Consider the following 24,639-nt stretch of genomic DNA (forward strand, 5'->3'; position numbering starts at 1 on the left):
CTGCCTTGAAAGTTGGATCAGGTTGCTTTAGGCCTCCTCCAGTCCAATTTGAAAATCTTCAGAGATGGAGATCCACAGTCTCTGTGACAACGTGCCCCAGTGCCTAGTCACTGTGAAATTTTTCTTCCTCTTTCTGTAACTTTTGATTGTTACCTTTGTCCTTTTGCTGGGCATCTCTGAGAAACTGCATTGTTCGTCCCTGTATCCCCCTTTAGGTAGCTGAATGGGTATCTGCAATTGTAATGCATCTCACAGTCTTCTCTTTGGCTGGCTGAGCAAGCCTAGCATCCTCACCCATTTCATGAATGCCGTGTGCTGCAGCCCCATAGTGGTTTTACTGGCCTTTCTCCAGGTTTTCAATACCTTTTTTTGAGCTGGGAAGCACAGAAGTGGCTGCGCTGCTCCTCGAGTGGTTTCACAAATGCTTAATGAAAGACTAAATCACTTCTCTATCCTTCTGGCTACTCTCTTGCTGATTTCGCCCAGTGTCAATTTAACTTCAGTCACTGCAGGCTCTCACCACTACCCATATCCAACTTTCCCTCCAGGACACCAAGGTTTTTCCTTTTTTCTTTCCTTTTTTCTTTCTTCCCCTTGCAGAACTGCCAACTTCAATTGGCATCCAGCCATTTCTGTTGCAGGAATCGAAACCCTCCAAGGGGTAGGATGTTGTATCTGTCTTAGGCAAACTTTAAGAGGGGTTTTGGGCTCATTTCTCCAAAATGTTGGAGTGCCTCTAAATGGTGGTGTTGTCCTCTAGTGTAGTAAAAGCTCCCTCAAATTTGGTATCATCCACAAATTTAGGGATGGTGCATTCCATTTCTTCATCCAGGCAGTTGATGAAGTTGTTAACATGTGTTATTGCCTTCAGCTTTTAAGGAATAAAAATTAGAGGACCAAATAAAATACTTCACCTTCCAAGAGATTCAGCAATTATTTTTCAGTAAAACATGAAAAATAGTAGAAGCAAAAGTTTAATGCTCCAACAACCCCCCAAATTACATCCTTTGCAGCAGGGGCACTATTTTCTAATAACATTCATTTCCTCCTGCATTGCCATTACTAGGATTTTGCAAAATGCATATCTTTAGGTAATATTCAGCATGGAGAGTAATGCAGAGACCTTTTGTCTCCTGAAAATTCTGGTGCAGAGGGACAGCTAGCTGTTGGCAGGGGCACTTTGTGATCCCCTGCTGCCCTGAGAATGATGGAGCCTGGCATTTCTCGCTTCACTTGTGCAGTGTCACATACGCATGAGTTTTGACTCCTAACCAAAATCTTGAATGTTGAGACTGGAAAGCTGAGTTGTGGATCATCCAAGTGTATGCAGTCATGCATGGTTGGGCAGAGCCTGCTGTAGCATGCTTCTTATCAGGCACTCAAACCTGCTTGTATTTCACACACAGCTGCTGATATCAAATTGTAGGCTGCATCTCTGGATTTTGCCATCTGTTTGAGATGCATGTTTCAGCTGCATTCCAAGACTGAGCTAATCTCCTTCAAAGACCCTTCTACTACCTCCAGCATTTTAGGACTGCATCCTCTGAAGATTTATGCTTGTCCTCTCAGGAGCTAATAGGGGAACATTCCACCTGGGCCTTCTTTTTTTCTGAATCAAGCAGGTCTAATGAAACCTTTTGATAGTGCAGGCTCAGCATTTTGTGTTTATTCTCGGTATTTTCTAAGGGCTCCATTATGGTTGGTAGGTCACAAATCTTTTATATCTCTTTATAAAATATGGAACAGTATTAAAAACCCACAGAAGATAAGTGTATTGTAGCACCTGGACAAAAATCTCCTTAAGTTTATATTGCTTAGTCTTTGTACATTTTCTGTCTTTTTGATTACTTGTTCATTATAGCTCTGTCAATGAACACTTGGAACAGGTAACAGGAGGGAGATCTAGTAGTAGAGGTTGTAGTCAGCTACAATTCAAGGTGCTTTAGAGAAAGATGGGAGAAGCCTCCTATCAGTAAGTTCTGAAATTTTCTACCCATATGGTGTTTCTTGTGTAATTTATCAAAACTTTTAATATATGCCTTACCTACGGGATTTACACACTTAAAAAAAATAAATGTGGGAAAAGCTATTGGAAGAAAATGTTGACTACTGGGTTAGAAAAATTACACGTGAAATTAAGAATTAGTCCTGTCTACCCATGTCTATGACCCTTGTTTCTCCACTGGATGACTAGCATCTTTTCGCCCTCTTCCCCTAAGGTTCTTAAATTAGAAGCAAACATTTATTTAAATAGGGGCCATGTCTGGTGTAGAGAATGCTATGTACAATGCAGGAATAGTTATTTCCCCCCTCCAAGTGGGCTTTCAGCTTGGAATATTGTTGTTAGGTCTTAGTGTCCCTTTATAAATATAAAAGGTGCTAATTCGATTTAGTTCTATCTTTAACTGTTCATTTGAGTAGCATCTCCTTTTTGTTTTCTTGCTAACTGGCAATCCTGTCATGATATCCCTATTTTCAGTGTCAAGCATTTAGTATAAAGATTAATTCAATTTCTTCTGGAGAAAAGGAGTGCAGAATTTTGTTCTGCAGTTGGCTAGGAGATAACTTTGGTAAGGATGGGTAAAGAGAAGGTCTTACACTTAGCAATGCAGCAGCTGGCTTTTTCCACTTTGAAAACTGAGTATGTCTCTGCCTTGACAGATTTAGCTTTTAATTCCCTGGGAATTTCTCTTTCAACTTTGTGAGAGGCTAAAGTTCCCCCAAAGGTCTCAGACTTTCTTTTACTGTAGCTATTGAAGTGTGGGATAATTGGCAGGGGATACTTTTTCCAATGGCTGGCTTGGTTCTCTTTCATGTTTGATAAATATTATTAAAACACTATTTCCACTTGTTTTTCTTAGCTGTTAGGGGAGGTATTTAGATACCTGTTCTTAGGAAACTGTTTTATTTTGACACGGGCTATAAATGCTGGCTCTTTGATATAATGCAGGTAATTGCTGGGTTCAGCACCTAACATTTGACAGCACAAAACCCATTAATTAAGAAATTATACTTTAGAAAGCTGTAATTTTAACTAAGAGCTCCAGAGTTATTTAAGCTATCCAAGGTGATTTCTTGGTAATTTCCCTCCGCAGCTGCTTGTGGATAATCTTATTTTCTCTAAAATCCTCTTTCAGAGGGTATTTCTGCTACTTTTCTTCTCAAAGCATGTAACTGAAAATGTGTTCTAACCTCAGGTTGCCCCACTGCCTTCCTATCACAGAATTTTGTACTGAATTGTACCATGCTTAGTTGCATAAAGAAAAATGTGGCTATTCTAAAACGCTTGAATAATCCGTGCAAAACAGAATGTAAAACAGTTCATGTGACCTTGTTGTATTGTGTAGCTGCGTGAAGTGGGTAAATTTGTGTTAAACTAAGAACAAATCTGACACCAAAGCAGCCAGTTGGAAAGGATTTCTGGGAGAATATATCTGATTTAACGTAATACCTGTAAGCCCAATGCATAGATTGGAATCTCATTGTGCTAAATATGTTGGAAGAAAAGATGGTCTCTACCATTTATATCTTAGTGAGATGTCTCAAATGAATAGTAGTACAGGGAGAAATACATGAAAGCAGCGGTAGGAAATCAGTGCCATCAGGTTTCAGTTCCCATGTGTTGCTTGTCTGAGCTATGTTGTGCCACAGATGCAGAAACCTCTTATTGGCACCTGGCATGGCAGGCCCTGCACCATGCTCCTTGGACCACGAGGAACTGAGGAGCACAAGGAAAAGGCATCTTCTTGCTCAGAATCAGGTCTTGAATCATCAGGTGAGAACTGATCCATACAGGTTTATTAGCTTCAGCTCAGCACTGGCCTTGACATACCTGCATCGCTTCCAATAGAAAAAATCCTGCATTTCTGTCATGTGCATCCTATGTCTTAGGTTCTCAGGGATTTGCTTTATCTTATATATTAGTTTATTAAACTAATCTCAGGGATTAGTTTAGATTTCCTGTCTGATGATTAGACAATAGACTGTGATCTCAGCAGCATAATTTCCTTTAAGTATTTACAGTTTTTCCATCATTTCCTTTTATATTTTGAGGTGTCATGGAAAAGGAGAGATATAAGAGGAATTTGAGGAAGGCCAGTCAGGTAACTAAATAGACATGTGTGGAGTGTCCCTTCAAGTAGGAAGAGTGGCATGGGAAAAAACATGAAAATGTTTGACTGCATATATGACAAGCCAGTATTGGGGAGGGGACATAGCATCCTGATATTAGATAAGGGGTGAATGGACTCCAGTTAAGCTGTGAACATCGACAGTGAGACTGATTTTTGTTGTGTTTTGTGAAAAGAGCATCGTGAACAGCAGCATTCACATTGGATGGTGAGCAGGCAGGACTGCATTTAAGGTCAGAAAAGAGAATGTTGCAATGACTAAGGCCTGATGTAAGAACTCAGGTAAAATTCTACTTCTGTGTATGGATTTTAGAGCTGATAGCAAAGTCTTTTGATGTAACAAAATTGCACCTGGGAGAGAAGAGAATTAAAGGTTGCAACTATTTTATATATGTAAGTGATGAGTAGTTTTGGGATACCTCCCTAGTTATGTAAAACAGATGTTAAAAAGCATGGAAAAGAAAGGAATGCTATGCATGGTAAAGTAACAGATTCTGGATGCTGTTTGAGGAATTAATTTTGTAGGCATAGAATAAAGGGTTAAACCTTTAAACTTGAGAGGTGGTGAGGGGACCACTAATTGTTATTTCAAGATCTGTTTAAATGGTGTTCAGCTTGTCTACAGGAGTCATAAATGACAATTGGAAGGTACCTCAGTATGTGAGTGTGCATGTATACACATACATGTACACTGTGTGTGTTATGTACCTATAAACACATATACATTTACATATCATAGAAAGTGAGAGCAAAACATTTATGGGAAAAGCAAAGTTACATAGGTGGAAAAGTTGACAAGCTTTTAAGCATACAGCTTCTTAATCTGCTGAAGGGCTTCTGTACCGGAAAGCTTTCTTCCCAACTCTGTCACTTGGTTAAAAAAAAAAAAAATCCTCCTCTTTCAGACCATGTGGATTCCTAGACAGTCTTGGCTATGATAGTGTTGTTTCTGCACATGTATTTGATCAAAATAGCAAACAGCAGGGAACGCAGATCAATCCATTTTGATTTTCATTTACCTAATGGATGATAATCCTCTCCCCACTAAAATAAAGACTGTAATACATGGTGTAATTCCATAAGGCTGTCTTCCTTTATGCTGCCAACTTCTTTTTTCTTCATGTAACTAAATGTGGCAAGAATTCGAGAAAAGAGTAGTTCTCCAGTGGTACAGAACTGGTGCGGAGACTTTGAGTGAGCTTTTACAGCTATTAGAATATATAAAACTAAGCTACGCTAAAGTCTTTTGGGAGTGGTTGACCTTTCTTCTCTGTCAGCTTATGTTCAGTTTAAACCTAAATCACATCTCTCCTTTTTCTAGTCTTGTACCTTCTCTTTGCTTGCCTGCCCCCTGACCTGCTATCTCTCCCACATGGAACTGAGGGATGTTACATCCCTGTAAAATACTTCTCTTTCTCTTTTTTTCCTCTCTATGGAGCAATTTGTACCCTCTTAAGAAAGCAGGCAGGGATGATGAGCAAGTTCACTCTGTAGTGTGCAAGTCTGAAGAAAGATGGTAAATCTTTGGGTCTGGCGTTGGGGTAAATTTAAGAAAACTGAGGCATTGAGTGGGTTGATGCAGTTACACTGGAGAAATCAAAGGTGCAACTGTACCCTTGAGGAAAGGAGAATTGTATTGTGCCCCAGGCTTCTGAAACAGAACTCAAAGTAGAGACATTACTGCTGCAGTCTTATCAGTCTGTAACAAGCTAGTTGCTTAGAAATCCTCTTTCTTCTGGTTTGTTCTTATAAAAAAACCCTGCTGTTGCAGTGCTCTATGCATTTGTGTGTGTGCACACATGCATATGTTAACATCAGTAAAAGATTTTCTAGTGCCTACCTGTAACTCAAAATATAAGCTGAAAATAAAAAAGGATGTGCAGCCATTGCTATTATATTGCTATTTTCAATTTTTATCGGTTTCTCAAAGATTTTTCTATTTGACTGAAACTTGTGATATTTTTTTTTTCTGAAAGTTTCACCACATTTAGGTTTTATGGTAGAAGAAACATTAGTAGGAAGAACAGAGGGAAATTCTGCCTTTGTCCCTGCCTTCCCATAACCCCCACGCCAAAGCCATGCTCTTTCCTGACATTTCTTTCTACTGCGTGTGAGCTCGCATGCTTTGATCTATGGAAATATGTGTGAAGAGTGACATAGGCATGATTTCACTGGTTACATCAGTTTCAAACGATCTATTCTGCAGTGATTCAACAAATAGTAGTCTGCGCAAGGATTGTTGCTTTCATTTTCTTCTAACTTAAACACCTGTGTCATTCCACTTACCATTTAAGTTGTGACAATATGAAGAGTATGGAATGTGCTGCTAATTGGGTAACTAAAATCAAGGCTGCCTATGTAACCTTGGTTCTTCCTTGTTAAATGTATGCCTTGCGTGGACACATTCCTACCTCAATTACATCAGTGTTCAGTGTAAACGCCTGTGTAATTGAAAGCGAAACTGTCCATGGTATTTAGTTACATGACATTTTTTCCTCCCAAGGGGTCCCTGGTAGATCAGCGTGCCTGACAGATAGCATTCAGTGTGTGAGGCAGCTGCTTAATTTTTGTCATTGCTGCACAGTCCCTCTGAAACCTTGCATGTTGCAAATTCTTCCATTAATGAAGACTGTATTCTTTTCCTGGCAAGTCTTTTTTGGCATACTTAAAAGTCACACAAATCAGAATTAACATACTGGGAAGTATTACACCCATTTACTGGATGAAGAATTGAGACCCAGTGACCCTCCCAAATCAGGAAAGAAATCTCCATCAAAACCAATCTTCATCAGTCCCAGCTGAAAATTAGAAGTAGCCTAGACTAGGTTACTCACTTCAAATCTGACTTTTTTTATCTTCAATTGTGACTGACTTTGTTCAGCTAGGCTATCTCCTGCCGCTCAGGATCTGTACACAAAATAATTTCACATGCTTTGTAGACTGTGAAAGGAGTAAGGCAAGAATCCTGGAGTGTGTCTGATTGAGTAGTCTGATGGTATTAATCCTGTACATCACTCAAACAAACTGAACTATAAGTTGCTTCTAACATTTCCTTCTAACGTTTCTTTTTTTTTTTTTTTTTTTTTGGGTGTAACTTCACATAAAGGACTTCTATGGATGTGTACATGATTTTATTTTATTTTTTCAAACGAGGTTATAATAATCTTATTTCCAAAACTCCATGGGTTTATGTTGGCAAAGAAAACAATTCAGTAAACTGAAGCAGATACAGCATAGTTCCAATAAATATATTGTTAATGGTTAGTATTCTTGTGAAGAAATCTGTTTCTATAGTAACTGCTGCAGATTGTCACTTCCTCTGGCATTTGGAATAATACCAAAGTGAATTTAACACTGATGCTGCAAGGGACAAATCCTATGAGAGCTGCAGTAGATCACTGCTAGCAGTATGCTTTATTTGGTATGGAGATGTGTGTACAACACACTTCAGTAACCATAGAGGGTGTTTAAGAACTATTTCTTCCTACCCTTTATTCTAATGCCCTTTGTGCATTTGCTTTTTTCCCTTCTATAGAAAGACTAGTCCTCATTTGAATCTTATAACAAGGGCACATAAAATACATAGGTATGTTTAATATTTTAAGTTTAAATGTGTGTGCATGCATATGCTACTAATCTTTAAATGTCTGTGAAGAGATTCACCATGTGATTTTCACTAATAAAGAGGGAGTCAACATGGGGCAAACGTGTATGGCTCAAGCTTTAAAACAAAGCCCAGGTGAGGTTTAAAGGATGTGTTTGTCTTGTCTTGTGCTAGCCCTGTTTCTTCTCTGAAACACTGAAAGGAGATTTTTCTTCTGCTTATAGAAGTGTGTAACCTCCCATGAATTGAGTATTCTGTTTCAGTGTACATTTGCATCTGGTTTTGTTTGTCTCTTGAGTTGAGACTGCACCGAGCAAACTCATGATCGAGTGAAAGTTGAAACTTTTTTAAGGGGAGAGGAAAAGGCTTCGGCAGAGAATATATACTTTTTAGCAACCACGATTTGGGTGCTGGTATAATTCTGAAAGAGGCAGAACTTGGTTTTTGCAAGTTTGTGGGTATGGATGCCATGAAGACTTGGAGATGTTACAGAACTACCTTCCTGCTTGCTTTCTTTTCAGATGGATGAGATAAAAGGCAAAGACAGGGTGATTCTGGCTCTGGAGAAGGACCTTGGTGTCCAGGCAGGCCATACACAGAAACTGCTCCTTCAGAAAGAAGCTTTGGATGAACAGCTTGTCCAAGTGAAGGAGGCAGAACGATACCACAGTAGCCCTAAGAGAGAGCTTCCTGTGGGAGTGGGGGATATCACTGAACTGATGGGAAGCCCGGTAAGAAAGTTGTGTTTTCTTCAAATATTCGTCACAGGATAATTGCTGCCTGGGTGTTCACATTGGTTTTCGAGTTACTTCTAAAATACTAGAAGGACTAATTACTGGTAAATGGCCCTGCACTGCACAGTGCTGTGTCACTGATGATTTAGAAACTCCTTGGGCCTCTGGAATTTCAAAGAATATTGAAAAATATATGGATATAGAAATTTCAGAATTTACATTGTGAGCTTCCTCTGTGAACCCCATTATTTTCTTAGCTATTTCATAACTTTAGTAATTATTTTAACCAATGACAAATAGATACTACTCAAAAACTGGCCCGTGGGATTTTAGTCTGTGTTCTATGCACCAGAATTTTTTTTAGCTCATAGTAAGAAATCTGGTGGGAAATAACCAATAATACATCAAATATTATATATCTAGCTGCTTTTTTTTTAATTGTTAAACCTTTACATACATTTCACAAGTGGAAGTTTTTCATGTAATATATCATTTAGGATTTCTACAGGATGCTATTGTTTAGTTTTTCAGTTAATTAAAATAAGGTTTCCAGACATTGATCTACAAGTCTATTTTAAATTTACACAATCCACTTGCTAAACCATGACATTAAATTAAGGATAGTAAAATATTTTTTGATAGGTAATTTTATATATCTATATGTTTTTCATATAAAGGAGCAGCATTTGGATGAACGAGATGTGCGGAGATTTCAGTTAAAAATCGCTGAACTTAATGCTGTAATAAGGAAGCTGGAAGACAGAAACACTCTCTTAGCAGATGAAAGAAATGAACTGGTAAATTAATTAGTAATAACACAGATGGTGACTGGGAGGGAAACTTTATGGTAAAAGATTTAATGTCGGGAAGTCAGTGTTATAAATAATTTAGAAATTAGCACTGGTTGGTTTCAATCAATTATAGCTAAATATAGCAGAGATTTCTATAGAAATTCACATTGTGACCACAAAAGACATGGATGGCATCTCTGTTGTTCCAGAAAAACAAAATTTCTAAGTTTATTTTGGGGTCATCATTACCAAATTGACTGGTAGCTTGCCTGTAGCACTGTGTAATGATGTTGTGTAAAACATGCATAATCTATACACTTAAATTACTGGATTAATCTTTTTCAAATTTGACATTGTTTTTGTGACATGCTTATGCTTGTGAGGAGTTAAAAACCCAGCACTTATTGTGCTAGTGATGAAAAATCTGTCATTTCAAAAGGGAAGTCTCTTCAGGAGGTGAAATTATCCTATGGGAGTAATAGTAACTTACAAATGAAAGGGTGCGACACAAATTTTAAGAATGAATTTTATTACCCTGAATTTGTATTTAATCCAATAAGATTGCTTGTCTGGAGGTTAATGGTAAAGCTTTCATTAACTGCAATGGGAGGTGAGTTTCAATGACAGGAATTTTTACACGTCTTCTCATGCCCCAATTCTAGTGGTAGTAGAAAAGATTTTTTCGTTCTAATCAGATGGAATTTTTTCCCTCATGCAGCCTATACAGCTGGTTCCAAAATAATGCTATTATGTGTGGTGAGGGCAGAAAGGGAGAGTGCTCTTGCCACATGTTAGTCCTATAGAGGAGTGAAGCACTGACACCTTCCTCCTTGCTTTGCCTGACAGCTCTTCTTGATGAGGTATGAAGGCTTTGCTTTATGATGAAAGGACTTAATTTAGTTATGACATCTCAGTGATTATCAGAAGAGCTAATTTTTGAAATTTTCTTGTTCAACACCTTGGCTGCGTCTAGATTAGTGAGGTCAATTGAACAATGCTAGACTAAAATTGGATGAATTAAGAACATAATCATCTTGTTTTCTTTACACTTTTCCTCTTTAAACAGTTGTATAGTCTAAACTGTCCTTTCATATGACAGAAATTGATTCCTCATTAACAATTTCAGTTTCTGGAGTAAGAAGAACATGTGTTTTAGTCTGGGTATAATTCACCATTTTTCCTACTTTGCCTGGGTACTAATGTTGGGGTTTTTTTTTTGGGGGGGGGTGTCCCCCACCATTCCTGGTATAGTTGCTTATCCCTGCTCTGACCCCTCAAGAACATTTTGTCCTTTTTCAAGATTGTGTTATAGAAAGACAAGATAATTCAGCCTGGCAAAACTTTCTGTGGACATAAGCCATTCAGAACATCCCGGGAGAATGCTGAATTACTGCAACACCCATCCTTCAGTGTCCCTAGATGGAGGGCATGTATGACTCAGTCAGGTGCTCTGCATGATGCTTGGCATAGGGGCATAAGATAGATGTTTTTGAAAAGATACGGAGAAAAGGTTTTATCATATTTTGAGACAATATTACATAAACCCAGTAACATCGGTAAGGTCATGTGATTAAGCACTGTGAAAAATAATTTTCTCCTGAGAATGAAACAAAACCCCAAATACTCAGTGAAATTATCTCAGAAGAAGGATTATTTTTTTCATTTCTAGTTAAAACTCAGGAAATTTTAAAATAATTTGATTGGAAAAAATAGATTTTTTTCAAACAAAACAGGTCAAGGATTAATGAAATGAAAAGAGTGAAATGGTGAATACACACAAATGCAAGAAAGGGCAGTAATTTCCTTCACATAATTGCCTAACATCATAAAACCACAGGACCAAAATTGAGCAGCTTGAAAGTGTCAGCAGAATGCTGAGATTGAATCTGTGCCCTCTGGCTGACATTCTTATTACTCTAATTACAACATTGGGTCTAGGGTTTTTTAAAGTACAGAAGGAAGAGTTTACTTCTACTAAGGGATAGCTACATTGGTGAAAACAACTACCCCAGAGACCTAGTTGATCAGAGGAAGAAGCTTATATACAATGAGATTAGTTTATCAAGAAATCGGTTTTAAAGATCATCTGAGTGTTTTCCAAGAGCAAAATCCAGTGACCAGATCTGGTGGTTTTGTAGGCTGTACAGAAATGCCATGTCTTGTTTAGACTCCAGTAGTTCTTAGTTCAGCAGTAGCCTGTATCAGTATCAGATGCCACTTAACAAAAGAAATAAACTTTCTGAATGAAGAAAGAAGGCAAGTGAAAACACTCACGTATCTTCTTTCCTGCAGCTGTAAACTAAAGCACAGATAACTTTATTCCTTTGCCATTTGCAGCTGAAACGTTCTCGGGAGACAGAAAGTCAGCTGAAGCCTTTGGTAGAAAAAAATAAAAGGATGAGCAAAAAAAATGATGATATGTTGCAATGTATCCAGAGAATGGAAGAGAAAATAAAAAATCTATCAAGGGAAAATGTAGAACTGGTAAGTAATCATCTCTGACATCAGGTTGTAAGAACACATTGCACACAGTTACTTTGGGGTGAAAGTGCTCGTGAGGCTTTTTCTCTAACACAGACATTTTGGACTCTCAATAGTGGTATGGTATAACTGTCAAACTCAGCCAATGCAGCTGAATATTCATATGCTAAATTCAGAGTGGCATGTGCTTTGTTTTGTATCAATTCACATTGATTAATGGAAAGGATTACAGATAGGTAAAATGGTTTTAGAGGCTATAAAATACATGACTAAAAATCAGCTTTAATAAATACTGCTTTTATGATTAGAAGTCAAAACTGAATTTGAGTACATGTGCCAAAGACCCTACTAGGCTAGATCACTGAGGCCACTTGTCTGCTAATTTTGTCCCAGACTGTGTTCTTTGATTCTGTTTTAAAATATCTTATGTGAGATATTAAGACTGAGGCATATAGATGTGTAATATTTTTTGTTGTTGAAAGAGGCCTTATATTGCAGTGGAGTATTTACTGATGAGTCCAATGATTCTTGATTACTACATCACACATGAGAATTTTCCTCCTGTTACAGCAAGACTCTTTAAAATATTCTTTCATTTTAAAAAAAATTTTAATTCTATTTTTGTAGAAAGAGAAGTTATCTGCACAACCAGTCCTGAAGAGGCACACATCTTTGAATGATCTCAGCAGCACACGAGAGGAACAAGAAATTGAATTCCTTAGACTACAAGTTAAAGAACAGCAGCATGTTATTGATGATCTCACAGTGGTAATGTTTATGACTGGTATACACACGTGCATGCACACACATCTATAAGCAAACTAAAGATTTGAGAGCGGTATTTTAACGCCAGTTGTAGTAGTGATGCAGAAATAGTTCTTCAGTATCAAACGGTTTTGTTATTTCTCAGGCAGTGAATTAATTTCTTTGAAATGTGTATAAATCTCTGTATTATAAAATACTTACCTACTATGAGCTGCTTGTGAAAAGAAGTGCATCAGTCCATCCACCTCACAAAATTGGCTGTCAACAACTGAGGGACTTAAGGAAAGGGCATGTTTCAAAACTTAATGACTGAAACTTGTTGGATGTAGACCCTGGTGCAAACCCAACCACTCTCCTGATCTAGAAGTTCTCTAAAAGAAAGGAACATGCTGAACGGCATTCATTTAATCTAACCAAGCATCTCTAACTGAGCTGGCCACACTAGCTGTCCTTATAACAAGTGGAGAGAAATATGCACAGTTCATCTAACCAAAAGTAGTAGCATAGTTTAAGGTTAGAATTGCACAGCTGCTACGCTCTGTGACAACTACTTCCGATAATGCTCATAGATGTTTGTACTGTTTGATCAGGACCCAATTTTGAGTTGTGTTAAAGGTGTCTAGTGCTATTTTGTGCAACTTATGATACACCCTTCTGGTGCTGGCAGAAATGACATATCGCCTCTGAGAGACCCCTGCCCTTCTGGAGCAGCATCTGGAATTCAGGCAGACTCAAAGCATGTCAAATGGCACTACTGACTGCTACAAGATGATAACGTGAATTTAAGATCACTCTATCTAAATAGCAAATTAAACAGTTGGATAAAACATTGAAAATAAAAATATAAGATCCAAAAGATAAACCAAGATGTGTTACCGCTCTGTCTGGAGCATTGTCTCTATTCTTGGCAGTTACTCTGAGATTTGACCCAGGATTTCTCTCTGCAATCACTGCCAAAGATTGATGTCTGCGTGCATTCTGCAGTGTCACAGTGTTACAAGCAGTAGGATGTTACTCAGACACTATGATGTAGAGTCTGATTCACAGAGCAATGCTGCTTTACTTTCCAAATACAACTGTACAGGCAGGGACTGTGACATAATATTAAATTCCCAGTATGTGGCAGATATGACCTCATTTATATTTCAGTATAAAGTGGGTATGAAAGGATTCTCTTTCTACTGTCTCAGCCAGTTATCTGAGGAAATACATTGTATCCTGACTTTGGTAAAATAGTATTAACTTGTGTTTAGTGTGAAAGTAAAATAAATAAATATTTTAAAATCTGGTTTCATTTTTGCTTTTTTTCCTATTTAAAGGTATTATTTCACTTGCAGAAATAAGTTAAATTGTTAACTAAGATTTTGCTTTGGTTGGCAGTACAAACTAGTTGATGCTTTGCCTTTGATATGAACGCAGAGGGATTCTGCACTTCCATTATGCTTTTTAGCTGTCTTTTCTGGCTCAAACCACACCTCTACAGAATACAGATATGTCATAATTATCAAGAATGACCCACGTGTCAAATACCTGGTTAATACAGAAGTCATCAGTTTAACTCCAGCTGAGACCAATATGATACACAGAAATAAGAACAATAGTCCTAGGCAATGGGATTGTCTGAATTGATGAGTAGTGTTGCTTGTAGGCTATCTTTGCAGCTAAAGCCATATCAACTTGAGTTCTCCCACAACAGCAGTGCTCTGGTCAATTCTTAAAAGGGAAGCTGTTGAGCTAAACTCTGATGATTGCAAGAGATGCTAATAAGGCAGCAAATGGTGTTTTTTAATTGGCATTATTACTGTTCTTGTAGCTTGATGTATTATTGAGGTAGTAAATTAAGCAGTCTTCTTACAAACAAGATTAGAAACAGGAAGGAGTAGGGGACTTTGGAAACATTTGTTCATTTTGCACTGAAGTGAAAGTCCAACTGCTCAGATATCTGCTTGGGAGGCAGGAGACCCAGGTTAAAGCAGGGAGTGTGCCTTAATCAGGTACTGAAGAGATAGCAATCTTCTCCAACTCTATAAAATTCAACTGCATAGTTTCAGCTTTAGTTTAATGTAATATATTTTTCTGCTGCATGAAATACCTGCTCCACTCTACCTTGGCAGTCATTACTTTTTCTTTTTTTTGAAAACCACGTGTATTAAAGGTACTATATAAGTTGTTGTGCATTTCTGAATTATTTTGCATTTTCCAAAATTTCATTCCTGGAACAATGTGCTGATAAAGATAAATAATTTTATTGTCATTTCCACTGGGAGCTTCCTGTTTGTCCAGTTTCTGAACTGAAAGTGAAGCAAATAACTGAATAGAATAATACCATGCAGTGAGCAATCACTGCTAGAAAGCACTTGGAACTGCTGATATTCTTTTAAAAATGGAGGTGCTGCAAGCAAAGATGCTAAGGAGAGAAACAGGCAAAAGAGGAGACAGATCACCTGCCTCCTGTGGTGTTGGGGTTTATTTTTGCTTGCTGCTTTGCAATTTTTACTTTCTTTTCCTCCTCTTCTTTGGAATTTAAGGCAGTATTCTTGGATTTAAACGTCCATAGATGCTGCATTTTTCCATTTATAACCACCTCCTGTTATGACATAGTTAATTGTGATCTTGTTTCACGGTAGAAAAAAGACACTAAGTTGGCACAGATTGAGAGTGCCTTTGGATCTGAGACTTCTGCACTACAAGGCTCAGTCGTATGTAACACTGAATGTAACACACATGTAACAACATATGCATGCTCGTGTATCAGAGTATGCCTGATACAATGACTTGTAGTTACTCGGACTGGACTTGTTTTTGCCTACGGACCTCCTTCTTCAGGATGGTTAAACACTGGAATGAGAATGTGAATTCTGTTTCCATAGTGAGCTTCTTGGTAAAAGTGTCAAAAGAACTGTCATAAATCTGTGCCCAGTACTTAACAAAGCCTTTTCTTGCCAACTTCCCATCAAGTGTGTGAAGTATGTGGCTGAAGGTTTGTTTGCCGAAGGGAAAAAGCTGCAGTGCAGTGTGATGTTATATCAACACGGTGTTATTCAAAAGGATAAAGATGTCTTTGTGTTAGCTTTACCACAGGCCTTAAAAAAAATTAATGGTATTTCTTTGTGTTAGACATATCTAATTATGTTTTAAAATGAACCCATAGTAAAACATTCTCTTTATTCTAGGAAAGAGAACGGTTATTGCGGTCTAAAAAACAGAAGAGGAAAAGTCTGAAGCCTCCAAAGGTGAGCATATCTTCAGGTTTACGTGCATCTCTGTTGTTGTGGACAACATGTGTACCAAATACTACCTGAAATTAAAGCACCATTTACATTAGTGCTAAAGTGTCATATAATTCTGTTTTTTTTCTGGTGAGTGCTTAATAACTTTTTCTTAGGATAATTCAGGAGCTGCAAGTTCTGTACAGCACACAAGTTGTACTGTTTTGAGTTTTGTTTTAAATAAACCTTTTAGCCATTGTTGCCTAAATATTCAAGTAGCTTGAGTCCTAAATGATGTAATGACTTGAAACATCTAACTTTTCAAAGGACAAATACACAGTCCTTTTGAAAGAAAATACACCCCTTAAACTACTAGTACTAAGTTACTGCTTAATTGCAATTTAAAACTTTAACCCACGCTAGGGATATTACTGAAAGATTTATATATGTGATATATGAATAGTATCTGTTTTTCTCTAGTAACTATTTTGCTCTGGAATGCAAAGTACAAGAGAAAAATGAGACTGTAGAAACAGAAAAGTTTTGCTTCAGAGTATACCTTCAGTGTTTGTTTATTGTAACACATGCTTCAAGTAATTTTGCTGAATAATGTTTTTTGTGAAGTTGAACATTAGGAGCCTGGAGCATATGAGGGGAGGACAATGGGGTAAGAGGGAAAAAGTGGAAGTAGAGAGATGAGTATCACCTATATGGTAGTTTGAGATTATTCTGTCATAAATGAGTGCTTGTCAGTGTGTTCTGCAGAGCATATTCCTGATGACCTCCAGGTGGTGCTTTTTTATTGCTCTGCGTTCTATAATACCTGTGTTCTGAAAAATCTATCCTTTGGAGTTCTCCGTTTCAGCAGTAATTTCTTATGCTTCTAGTAATTATGTGTCTTTTACATATGAAAAAAAGAAAAAATCAGAAGTAACAATAAATCTTGCATGCATTTTTCTGTTATGTAACATAAGGCTGATAGCTGCCAGATATATTTACAGTAACCCTGACCTATTCTTTCTTGGTGTAGCATACCTGGAAGTTTGTGTGTTGAGATCAAGTTTAAAAACAGGACATAAAATTTAAAATATATATATGTAACTAATACTTTAATTTTAAAGTCCTCTCTAATTATTAGCCCTTATCTGATTTTAAATTAATTGCCTAAGATCTTTTGTTCTTAATGTTCCTAATGAAACAAAACTAGTTAATTTAATTTTTTAGGAGTTGATAACTAGTGATGATAATTTCCGTAGACTGAAAAGTTCCATAATTATTCATTTATGTCTTAAAAATGTTCTCTGTTAATAGAACTTAAGTGGAACTAGACTCTGTAACCTTTCCTTCTACCTGTGTTCTCTTGAGCAAGCTGTTGTTTTTGTGGTTTCTTTTTCTTTTCCATCTTGCCAAAGCAAGAGTTGAACATCATGAGGGTTGGAGAAAATGTGCATGATACCATTAAAAAATCTGTGGCACTGCCATTCTTCGTGTGGTAAGAGTACTATAATTGGGGAAATTTGCAGAGATTACTGCAAGAATTAAATGCATATGAGCAGCCGAGTTAGTAGAGGTTTGCTTCTTATTTATGATGATAGATACACCAGAAAGAACAAATTCATCAGTAGCAGACATAACTCCCGCTAGTTATTCCACCCCTTGTCTATTAGCTCTTTGGTGTGCATATGGAATTAGCTATTCGAATTTTATTTGATGCTACCTCCTTAGAGGAAAAGAGGACTATAAAACAAAAACAAGTGAAAAAGAGAGAGAAAGCTGTGTGAGAAGAGTGAATGGGATTATATATACTATACTACTTGGACTATATATACTATACTAATTCCTATATAACTATAGTTTTTAAATAAGTTAATTCCTTAAGGAAGAGAAGTAATCAGTAATATATTTGTTGTGTCCTATTACCTGCCATCGTATAAAACTGTAGGCTATTTACATGTATATGCAGTGTTGACTTGGAGTTTAAACACTGTTGATGATAGCTTCTAAAAATCCAATCCTGGCATATAGGCTAGTTTCTATCCAGGTCACCTGTGTGGTCTTGTGAGGATCAAAATCCTCAAAGGAAGCTGTGTTTCCCACAGCTTTCCAGCAGCTTATTATTTAAATAATCTATGTAGAATGGGTTCCTTACTCAGATGAGCTGTTGAGATTGTACCATCTTCATCCTCTGTTTTTGCAGCCTATCTCAGGAACCCAGATGAAAATGGTAGAATTAACAGAGGTGAGATTTAGACATCTCACTCTGGACAAAGTAACATTAAGTGGTGACTGTTCTCCTCTGGAAGTAGATATCTAAATAGGCCGTATGAGTCTTGTTCTGAAATTGCCCATTTCTCTCCATGGGCTATAAAGGCAGTCTAAGATGAGTTGCTTTATACATAGACATGTACTGTGCAAGTGTATATCTGTATTCTGCAAGATTTTTATATCATACATATGATAACCTATATATAAGAGTAGATGAAATTATGGGTGTATCTGTCCTAACCAACCACGCAGAAAAGATTACTGACTTAAATCTTTGGCTCTGCTTTTCTAAGATTTGTTAGATGTAAAATTAGCATTAACACAGTGAATTAACGCTTTTGGCTGTTGGAGTTGGATCTGTTTCCAGCTGTGTCCCACTTCCTTTGACAAAGTGAAAAAGGAAGTAACTGGTAAGAATTAGGTTTCATGAAAATGGTCAGATAAGCTCAGACTAGAAGGTATGGAAAGATTCCTGTTTTGTTTTAATAAACAGGAACTTGGTGCACAGGTTGAAGACTTAACACTCACATTTCAGCTTCCTTAATTTTTGAGGTACTCTGACTGACTGGCTGGTGTCTGTGTGTGTTTTCTAATGAGTATTCTCCTGACAGTGCTTCTTTTTGTCTGGAACAGAATCTATGGTATGCCTTTCTCCATCTTTGAGACAGCTTGTGTGACCAATCTGTCAGACCAGTCCAATAGCCTTTATAGCCTGCTTGGGTCTAAATAACATCAGTTCAACTGAGAAGCTTTAGGATTTAATTTTAGTTGTTTTTTGGGGTTTGGGTTTTGTGGTTTCTGTTGTTTTTGGGTTGTTTGGTTGTTTCTTTTTTTTTTCAGTTACATCTGTGTTATTTCTGGAGCTCTGTGGGTGCACTAGGTTACTGTTGCTAGTGTAGCTTTGCCTGAGCACTCTTTTAATTACCATGGGGCACAGGAGTCCATAGAGCAGCGCTGGCAACTGTCTCAGGGTCCCAGAGGAAAGGAGCAGCATAGTGGGATGGGCTTTATAACCTCTGTGGTTACAAGTTTTTAGAGGAGTAATATAGTGACTTGTATAGCCAGGTACCGCAGGACACTTTTCTCTGAGGTGAAGCAGCCTAAATTGATAGAAGTTTTGCTTTTTTTTTGGATGTGTTGGGGTTTTTGTGGTTTTTTAAAAATTATTATTATTATTTTGTTTGGGTTTGGGTTTTGTGGGTTTTTTTGTTTGGTTGGGTTTTGTTTGTTTGTTTGTTTTTTGTTTGTTTGTTTGTTTTTTGTTTGTTTTTTTTTACATTAATGTGCCATTGGACATGTTAGGAAAAAGATACAGTGGAGGTGAATCTTCTTCTGCTGTTCAAAGCATACTTTATTTCCAGGTGGGTTTTTGTTGTTTGGGGTTTTTTGGGTTTTTTCTTTCCACTTTTGATAGTGAAACAACCAAGAAACTCCAGAAACAGTATTTTTTGAGTTTTGTTTATTTTTGATACCAAGGATGGAGTTACAGTGATTCCGTGACTGATGGAGTTCATGCATTTGAAAATAAGACATAATTGCCCAGTTTGTTTGGCAACTGCAGGGCTCTATGGATTTGTTTCTTTATTTAAACTTCAATAAATTGTATTTGTGATAGTGGAAAACCTGCACACTGGTGTGATGGAGTTCATATTTCTTGTTTTATACTTTTCTTTTTTTGTCTGCCTCTGTGCTTTGGTGTGCCTGTATTTTTCTGGCTGCCAAGAAATGACATATAAACATGAAGGTAAGAAGTTACTGATTAGCTCATCTGATTGCATTACAAGGAAATTCTTGGATCATTTTCATGATGGTAGATTAAGTACTTGAAAATGATATATTTAAATGTAAAGTGAAGCTACTTTAATAAAAGAGAAATCAGTTTATTTATATGTAAGTATATCTAATCCAAACCATTAAAAACATGAGGGCATACTGAAATTTGCACATAATATAGTCTACATGTCACTATTGATTTGTGATATTCTAAACTTCCATGTTTACTGAGCACCATAGTTCAGCAGGTGCCTTAATACTTGAGTTATAAAGACCTAGTGCATAATTTTACTTTAAAATTATGGAAAACATTGATATAAATCCACATGAAAAATACTTGCCACTAAATGCATGGCAGTAATCAGTAGAAATTAGAATTTAAATAAGAATTTTTCACCAATTTATGTGACTATCTTCTCAGTTATTAACTTATTATTTAGAAGTAACAAATGTACAAATCAATGAAAAAAAAAATTAAGTTAACTATGTTCCCATTTTTAAGAAAAGTTTGAATGAAAATCCAATGAAAATAGTATCTGGTTACAAAAATCCAGTGAGTATTGTATATGATTTTATATACTTTTCGAAAATTATTGTGATTCAGCTGTTGAGCTGAATGTGGAATCTCCCTTGGAGTTGGTATATTTATTTATGCCTTATTATTTATTACAGTGTTTATCAACAAACTTTTTGTGAATCGGATGCCATTTATTTATTTTTTTTAATCCTTTTTTTTCCTCTACAGCTGTTCCCTTAACAGTTAACTTGTTCTGGTTTTGCTGTGCATCACTTCTTGTAGCTAGTTTCTTCACATACTAGTTGATCAACAGCAAAACCAGCTATTTTGTAATTATGTCATGAAGCAATTCATTCACGTACAGTTAATATACAATGGTTAAATACCTTGTCTCTATTTCTGTGGAAAGCATCTGCTCCACAAAATGATAAATGTACAGCTTCTATAAAGAGCAAGGAGCCATTAAAAATAAGTGGTTCGCTCATATCTCCAAATACCATAGGCAATCTGTATAGCATTTAACAGGTTTTGACTTTTAACTGTCCTTGAAGTGTTGGGTTTTTTTAGTGTGATGGGGAATATTAATTTTCTTGCCTAATTCCCTCCCATCTAATAATAAAGTGATTTATTTATTAATATATGCCAATTATTTTTCCCTACTTCTGCTACTAGTAAAGTGTTTAAATGCAGCTGGTATCTTTTGTTAAAATAATGGCATTGCTTAAAGTGTCTGCTCAAACCTATATACATTTAAGTAAAATCAAACCCACTCCTTTTCTGTTTTTTTTCACTCCTTGAATAGATGTGGGGGAGATGTGTGCATGCAGGGTTAAAGGAAGATACATTCTTAAACTGAGTAATCTACAGAAGTGACTGTATAGTGGAGGTATAGCAAACCCCCCTGTATAATAAGTCTTACTGTCAGTTTTAACTAAACTGATGCTGGCCTTCATGGTATCGTCTTCTCTGTGCCATATATGTGATAATAAAATGGAGTTTTGTTCTCCATCTTTTAAAGTCCCTTCTACCAACCTTTTCAAAGCGAAGACTTGACTCATTTATTTTGTCAGCCCTCAAGCCTAGACTTTATTGCAAGTTTTGGTTGAGCTTTACTGAAGTGTGTTTGTCATTTTTGAGGGCAAGCACCCTTGAAGCAGGAGAAAGGAGCAGGTCAGCTGTTCAGTCATCTGACTTGCCTGTCCTTGTCTGATCCCTCTGAAGCACAGGCTGATTGTTTTGAGCCCCATCCACAGGGAAGCTGTTACAGGCAGAAGAGCAGAATATAGAAGTATGGGAATAAGGGTCTTCATGCAGCTTTGTTTTGGGTTTGCTCCCAGCATCTTTGAGTAAAAGGCATCTGCACTGTAAAATGAGGATGCGGTTTTCATGAGTCTCTTGGGTTCTGTTTACCTGCCACCATCTTCTTTACCTCTGTATAACCTGCTTTCGTCTTTATGAAACTGTCTGCTCATCGGTTTGGAGTCAGAAGGTTCTTCTTGATGAGTTGACCTGGCAACCCAAATTGTAAATTTGTCTTCCTTACAACTTGAAGGTAGCACCGTTTCTTTAGCCCTATTTTCAGCTCCCAATATTTACTGGTACAATTAGTGTTGAATGATTATAGGCTGCAATCAGTACTGAGTGTGAGAGAAATGCTCAACAGGCCATCTCCCAAGGGCTAGCTATACCTCAGGTTTTGTGGTAAACCTTTGTACTTTCATGAGAGAGGAGTCTGAAATGTTTGTAATTTGAGTGTGAGAGACACATTAGCTTTCTGGATAAGTCTTGATATTTCTAGAATAGAGCTTAAACCTGTTCCTGGTGTCAGCGTAGATGTGGTGCATAGGGACATGGTTTGGTGATGGACTTAGTAGTGCTGGGTTGACAGTTGGATTTGATGATCTCAAAGGCCTTTTCCAATCTAAATGATTTTAGGATTCCATGATTCTATGATTTGTTTTTTAAGTAGGACAGAACAGTGAACAAACTGGTGTAGTAGCATGTGAATGCTGGAGGAAACGATAAAATTATCCCAGGAAAGTGTTTCTCTGAAGAACCATAGACACATCTCTCCCTGTTGAAAGGATCGCAGTGCTGCCTATACAACCAAGTAATGTGTCTTTACAGGGTTTTAGTGCTATAATTGCAATCCTTTTCTTGTGAATACACTAAATAGTGGTCTAGTAACTTGCAAAGGAAGGTGGTTTCTGAAGATTTTTCAGAATCTCTTTTCCTTCTCTGCTGCATCATCTTTTTCTGTATGCACGTGGCTTTTTGGTTTGGGGGTTGTTTTTGTTTTTTTGAGTGGATAACATCCTTTCAGAAGGAGAATTTAGCAGAACTAGTTAATTTTAAAATGCAGACTGAATGAAAATTTTAAAATTATTTGAAGGGTTCATCTTAAGTGAAGCAATTAAGTGGTTCAGAACAGGGCCTTGAAGCTGTCTTTGATAGTTTGAGTGGGGTCAGCTGTACTTTGAAACAATAATGAAGTAGTTTAATTTATGATGTGAGCTGGTGAACCATAGTAAGCAGGGCTGCACACTGTAAATGGAGTCCATGGTGTCATGCAGGCACTGAGGCACACCTGCAGGTCTGATTTTGTGGTACCACTTAAACCACGATAGAGTATTTTGGCTGTTGATGTGAGCTATGCTGAGTCAAAAGCCATATTAAGCATTATGGGGCTTTGTGAGAAAGCGAAGACGGTACTTTGTAGACAAACTGGAAGAATGTATAAGGTTAGGTAAGCCTAGAAGACTGTAGGAAAAAGTAAATATTTGGAATTCATAATTAGATAGGGCATTATAAATAAAATAAAACCTTTCAGTATCTTGAATGAAATTGATAGCTCATGATTCCACTCAGTGAGTTTGGCTTTGCTGAGAAGTAAGACGTCTAGTGTTCTGAATTAATAACAACTGATAATTTTTTTCATCATTTAGGCTTCTTTAATGAAACAAGGTTGTTATCTTCTCACATACAACCTGTGGTTTATATTAAAAACAAACCAAAACAAAATACCTGGAAAAAACTGTGACATCAGGACCTGTGATTCAGCATCAAGCAGTGTTAAAAAATATAGAGGTGGATAGACAGATTTTTCTTCATCTTCTTAGAGCCACCTCTCTTCACTAGCCTTGCTGTCTACAACGTTTCGTAACCTGGCTCCATTTTTCCAGCAACACCATTATTATTTTTTTTTCTTTTCCATAATTTCTTGCTTCTCTAGATTTGTGTTGGATTAATAGAACACTTGTGTGGTGTAAAAAGTTAGGCTTTCTATTGATTAATAACAGTTAACTTTTGTTACTGTTATTTGGGAAGGAAAAATACTTGAAAAACTTTTTCTAGTTAAATGTTTAAAACAATTTTATTTTTGTGAACAGTGGAATTGTCTATGGAAATTTGCTGCTTTCTGAGCATATGTTAGAAGACTGATGGAAAGGGGGTTTTTAAAATGGAAAGAATTATTATAGTTGTGATATTTTATATAAAACACATGTTTCACAATAAGTATTGTACTATTCACTTCCATTGGCTACTCATTTTCTTTAGTTTTCTGTAAGCATGCATTTAATTGATTACATTATGTAACATTTTTAAAATCTGCATTGAAATGCTGCTTTTCTCTAGGCATAGTTTTTTTGTTTAGTCATAATATTGGAGCAAAGTTTTGAAAAACTTGAGAAAGACATATTGAAAAAAGAATGGAAAGCAGCAATTTATAATTTTAAGTAGGATTTTGCAAAATTGATATTATAAATCAATCTTTTTTTCTTTTTTTCTTTTTTTCTTTTTTTCAAATGAGAATGAATGATGAAATTTGTTCCACATTGTTCTTAGGAATGTTTTTTCCCTTTTGGTTCCACATATTATGTGTTGCATTGTACTGCATTACTTTCTTCTGAATAGATAATTTATTCCGCTACTGTGAATCTTGTGAGATCTGTATGATTTTGGAAAAATCAGCTTTTATACTATTGCTAAAGCATTATTCTATTGGCAATTACCCAGTGCTACCTGCGGTTAGTTCTTGGAGGTTCTTACACGGATGTTGTTGAGAACGTAGCTCCTTTAATCAGAGAACAAGGATTTACAATGGAACTTTTTTCTTCCTAAATACTAAAATAATGGTCAGAGGAGAACTTGGCTACTGCTTACTGAGTCACTGGGGTTTTCCAACTGTTTTGCTAGTAACTAAGAAAAACTAACTTTTCAGAGGCATGTTGTGGAGACATTTTTTGGATTTGATGAAGAATCTGTCGATTCAGAAACATCATCTGTAACTTCATATAACACGGATAAAACAGACAGAACACCAGCAACACCAGAAGAAGATTTGGAAGATGTAAGTAGTAGTTGATTTG

General features: G+C 36.8%; 2 protein-coding genes across 5 annotated transcripts in view; both read left to right on the forward strand.

The window, feature by feature from the left end:
• The window catches only part of JAKMIP1 (janus kinase and microtubule interacting protein 1), a 249,917-nt gene that overhangs the window by 88,592 nt on the left and 136,686 nt on the right, over window positions 1–24,639 (forward strand). For all 4 annotated transcript variants that reach the window (XM_055797329.1, XM_055797330.1, XM_055797328.1 and 1 more), the window contains 6 exons: window positions 8,256–8,465; window positions 9,146–9,265; window positions 11,597–11,743; window positions 12,368–12,508; window positions 15,679–15,738; window positions 24,492–24,620. In XM_055797329.1, the coding sequence (XP_055653304.1) occupies window positions 8,256–8,465; window positions 9,146–9,265; window positions 11,597–11,743; window positions 12,368–12,508; window positions 15,679–15,738; window positions 24,492–24,620 (807 nt within the window). The remainder of the gene's footprint in view (window positions 1–8,255; window positions 8,466–9,145; window positions 9,266–11,596; window positions 11,744–12,367; window positions 12,509–15,678; window positions 15,739–24,491; window positions 24,621–24,639) is intronic.
• Window positions 19,262–24,523, forward strand: LOC129783925 (uncharacterized). Its single transcript, XM_055797331.1, has 2 exons — window positions 19,262–19,723; window positions 24,492–24,523. Exons 1-2 carry the CDS (start codon window positions 19,618–19,620, stop codon window positions 24,521–24,523), a joined length of 138 nt encoding a protein of 45 aa, XP_055653306.1. The 5' UTR covers window positions 19,262–19,617.

Source organism: Falco peregrinus, chromosome 2, assembly GCF_023634155.1.
Source record: "Falco peregrinus isolate bFalPer1 chromosome 2, bFalPer1.pri, whole genome shotgun sequence".
NCBI classification, from domain to species: Eukaryota; Metazoa; Chordata; class Aves; order Falconiformes; family Falconidae; genus Falco; species Falco peregrinus.

Excerpts from the sequence above, each read along its gene's own strand:
- LOC129783925 (XM_055797331.1), top strand. The coding sequence starts at position 19,618 with ATGGAGTTCATATTTCTTGTTTTATACTTTTCTTTTTTTGTCTGCCTC. Across the intron at positions 19,724-24,491 it reads AATGACATATAAACATGAAG|AGGCATGTTGTGGAGACATT; the intron begins GTAAGAAGTTAC and ends CTAACTTTTCAG.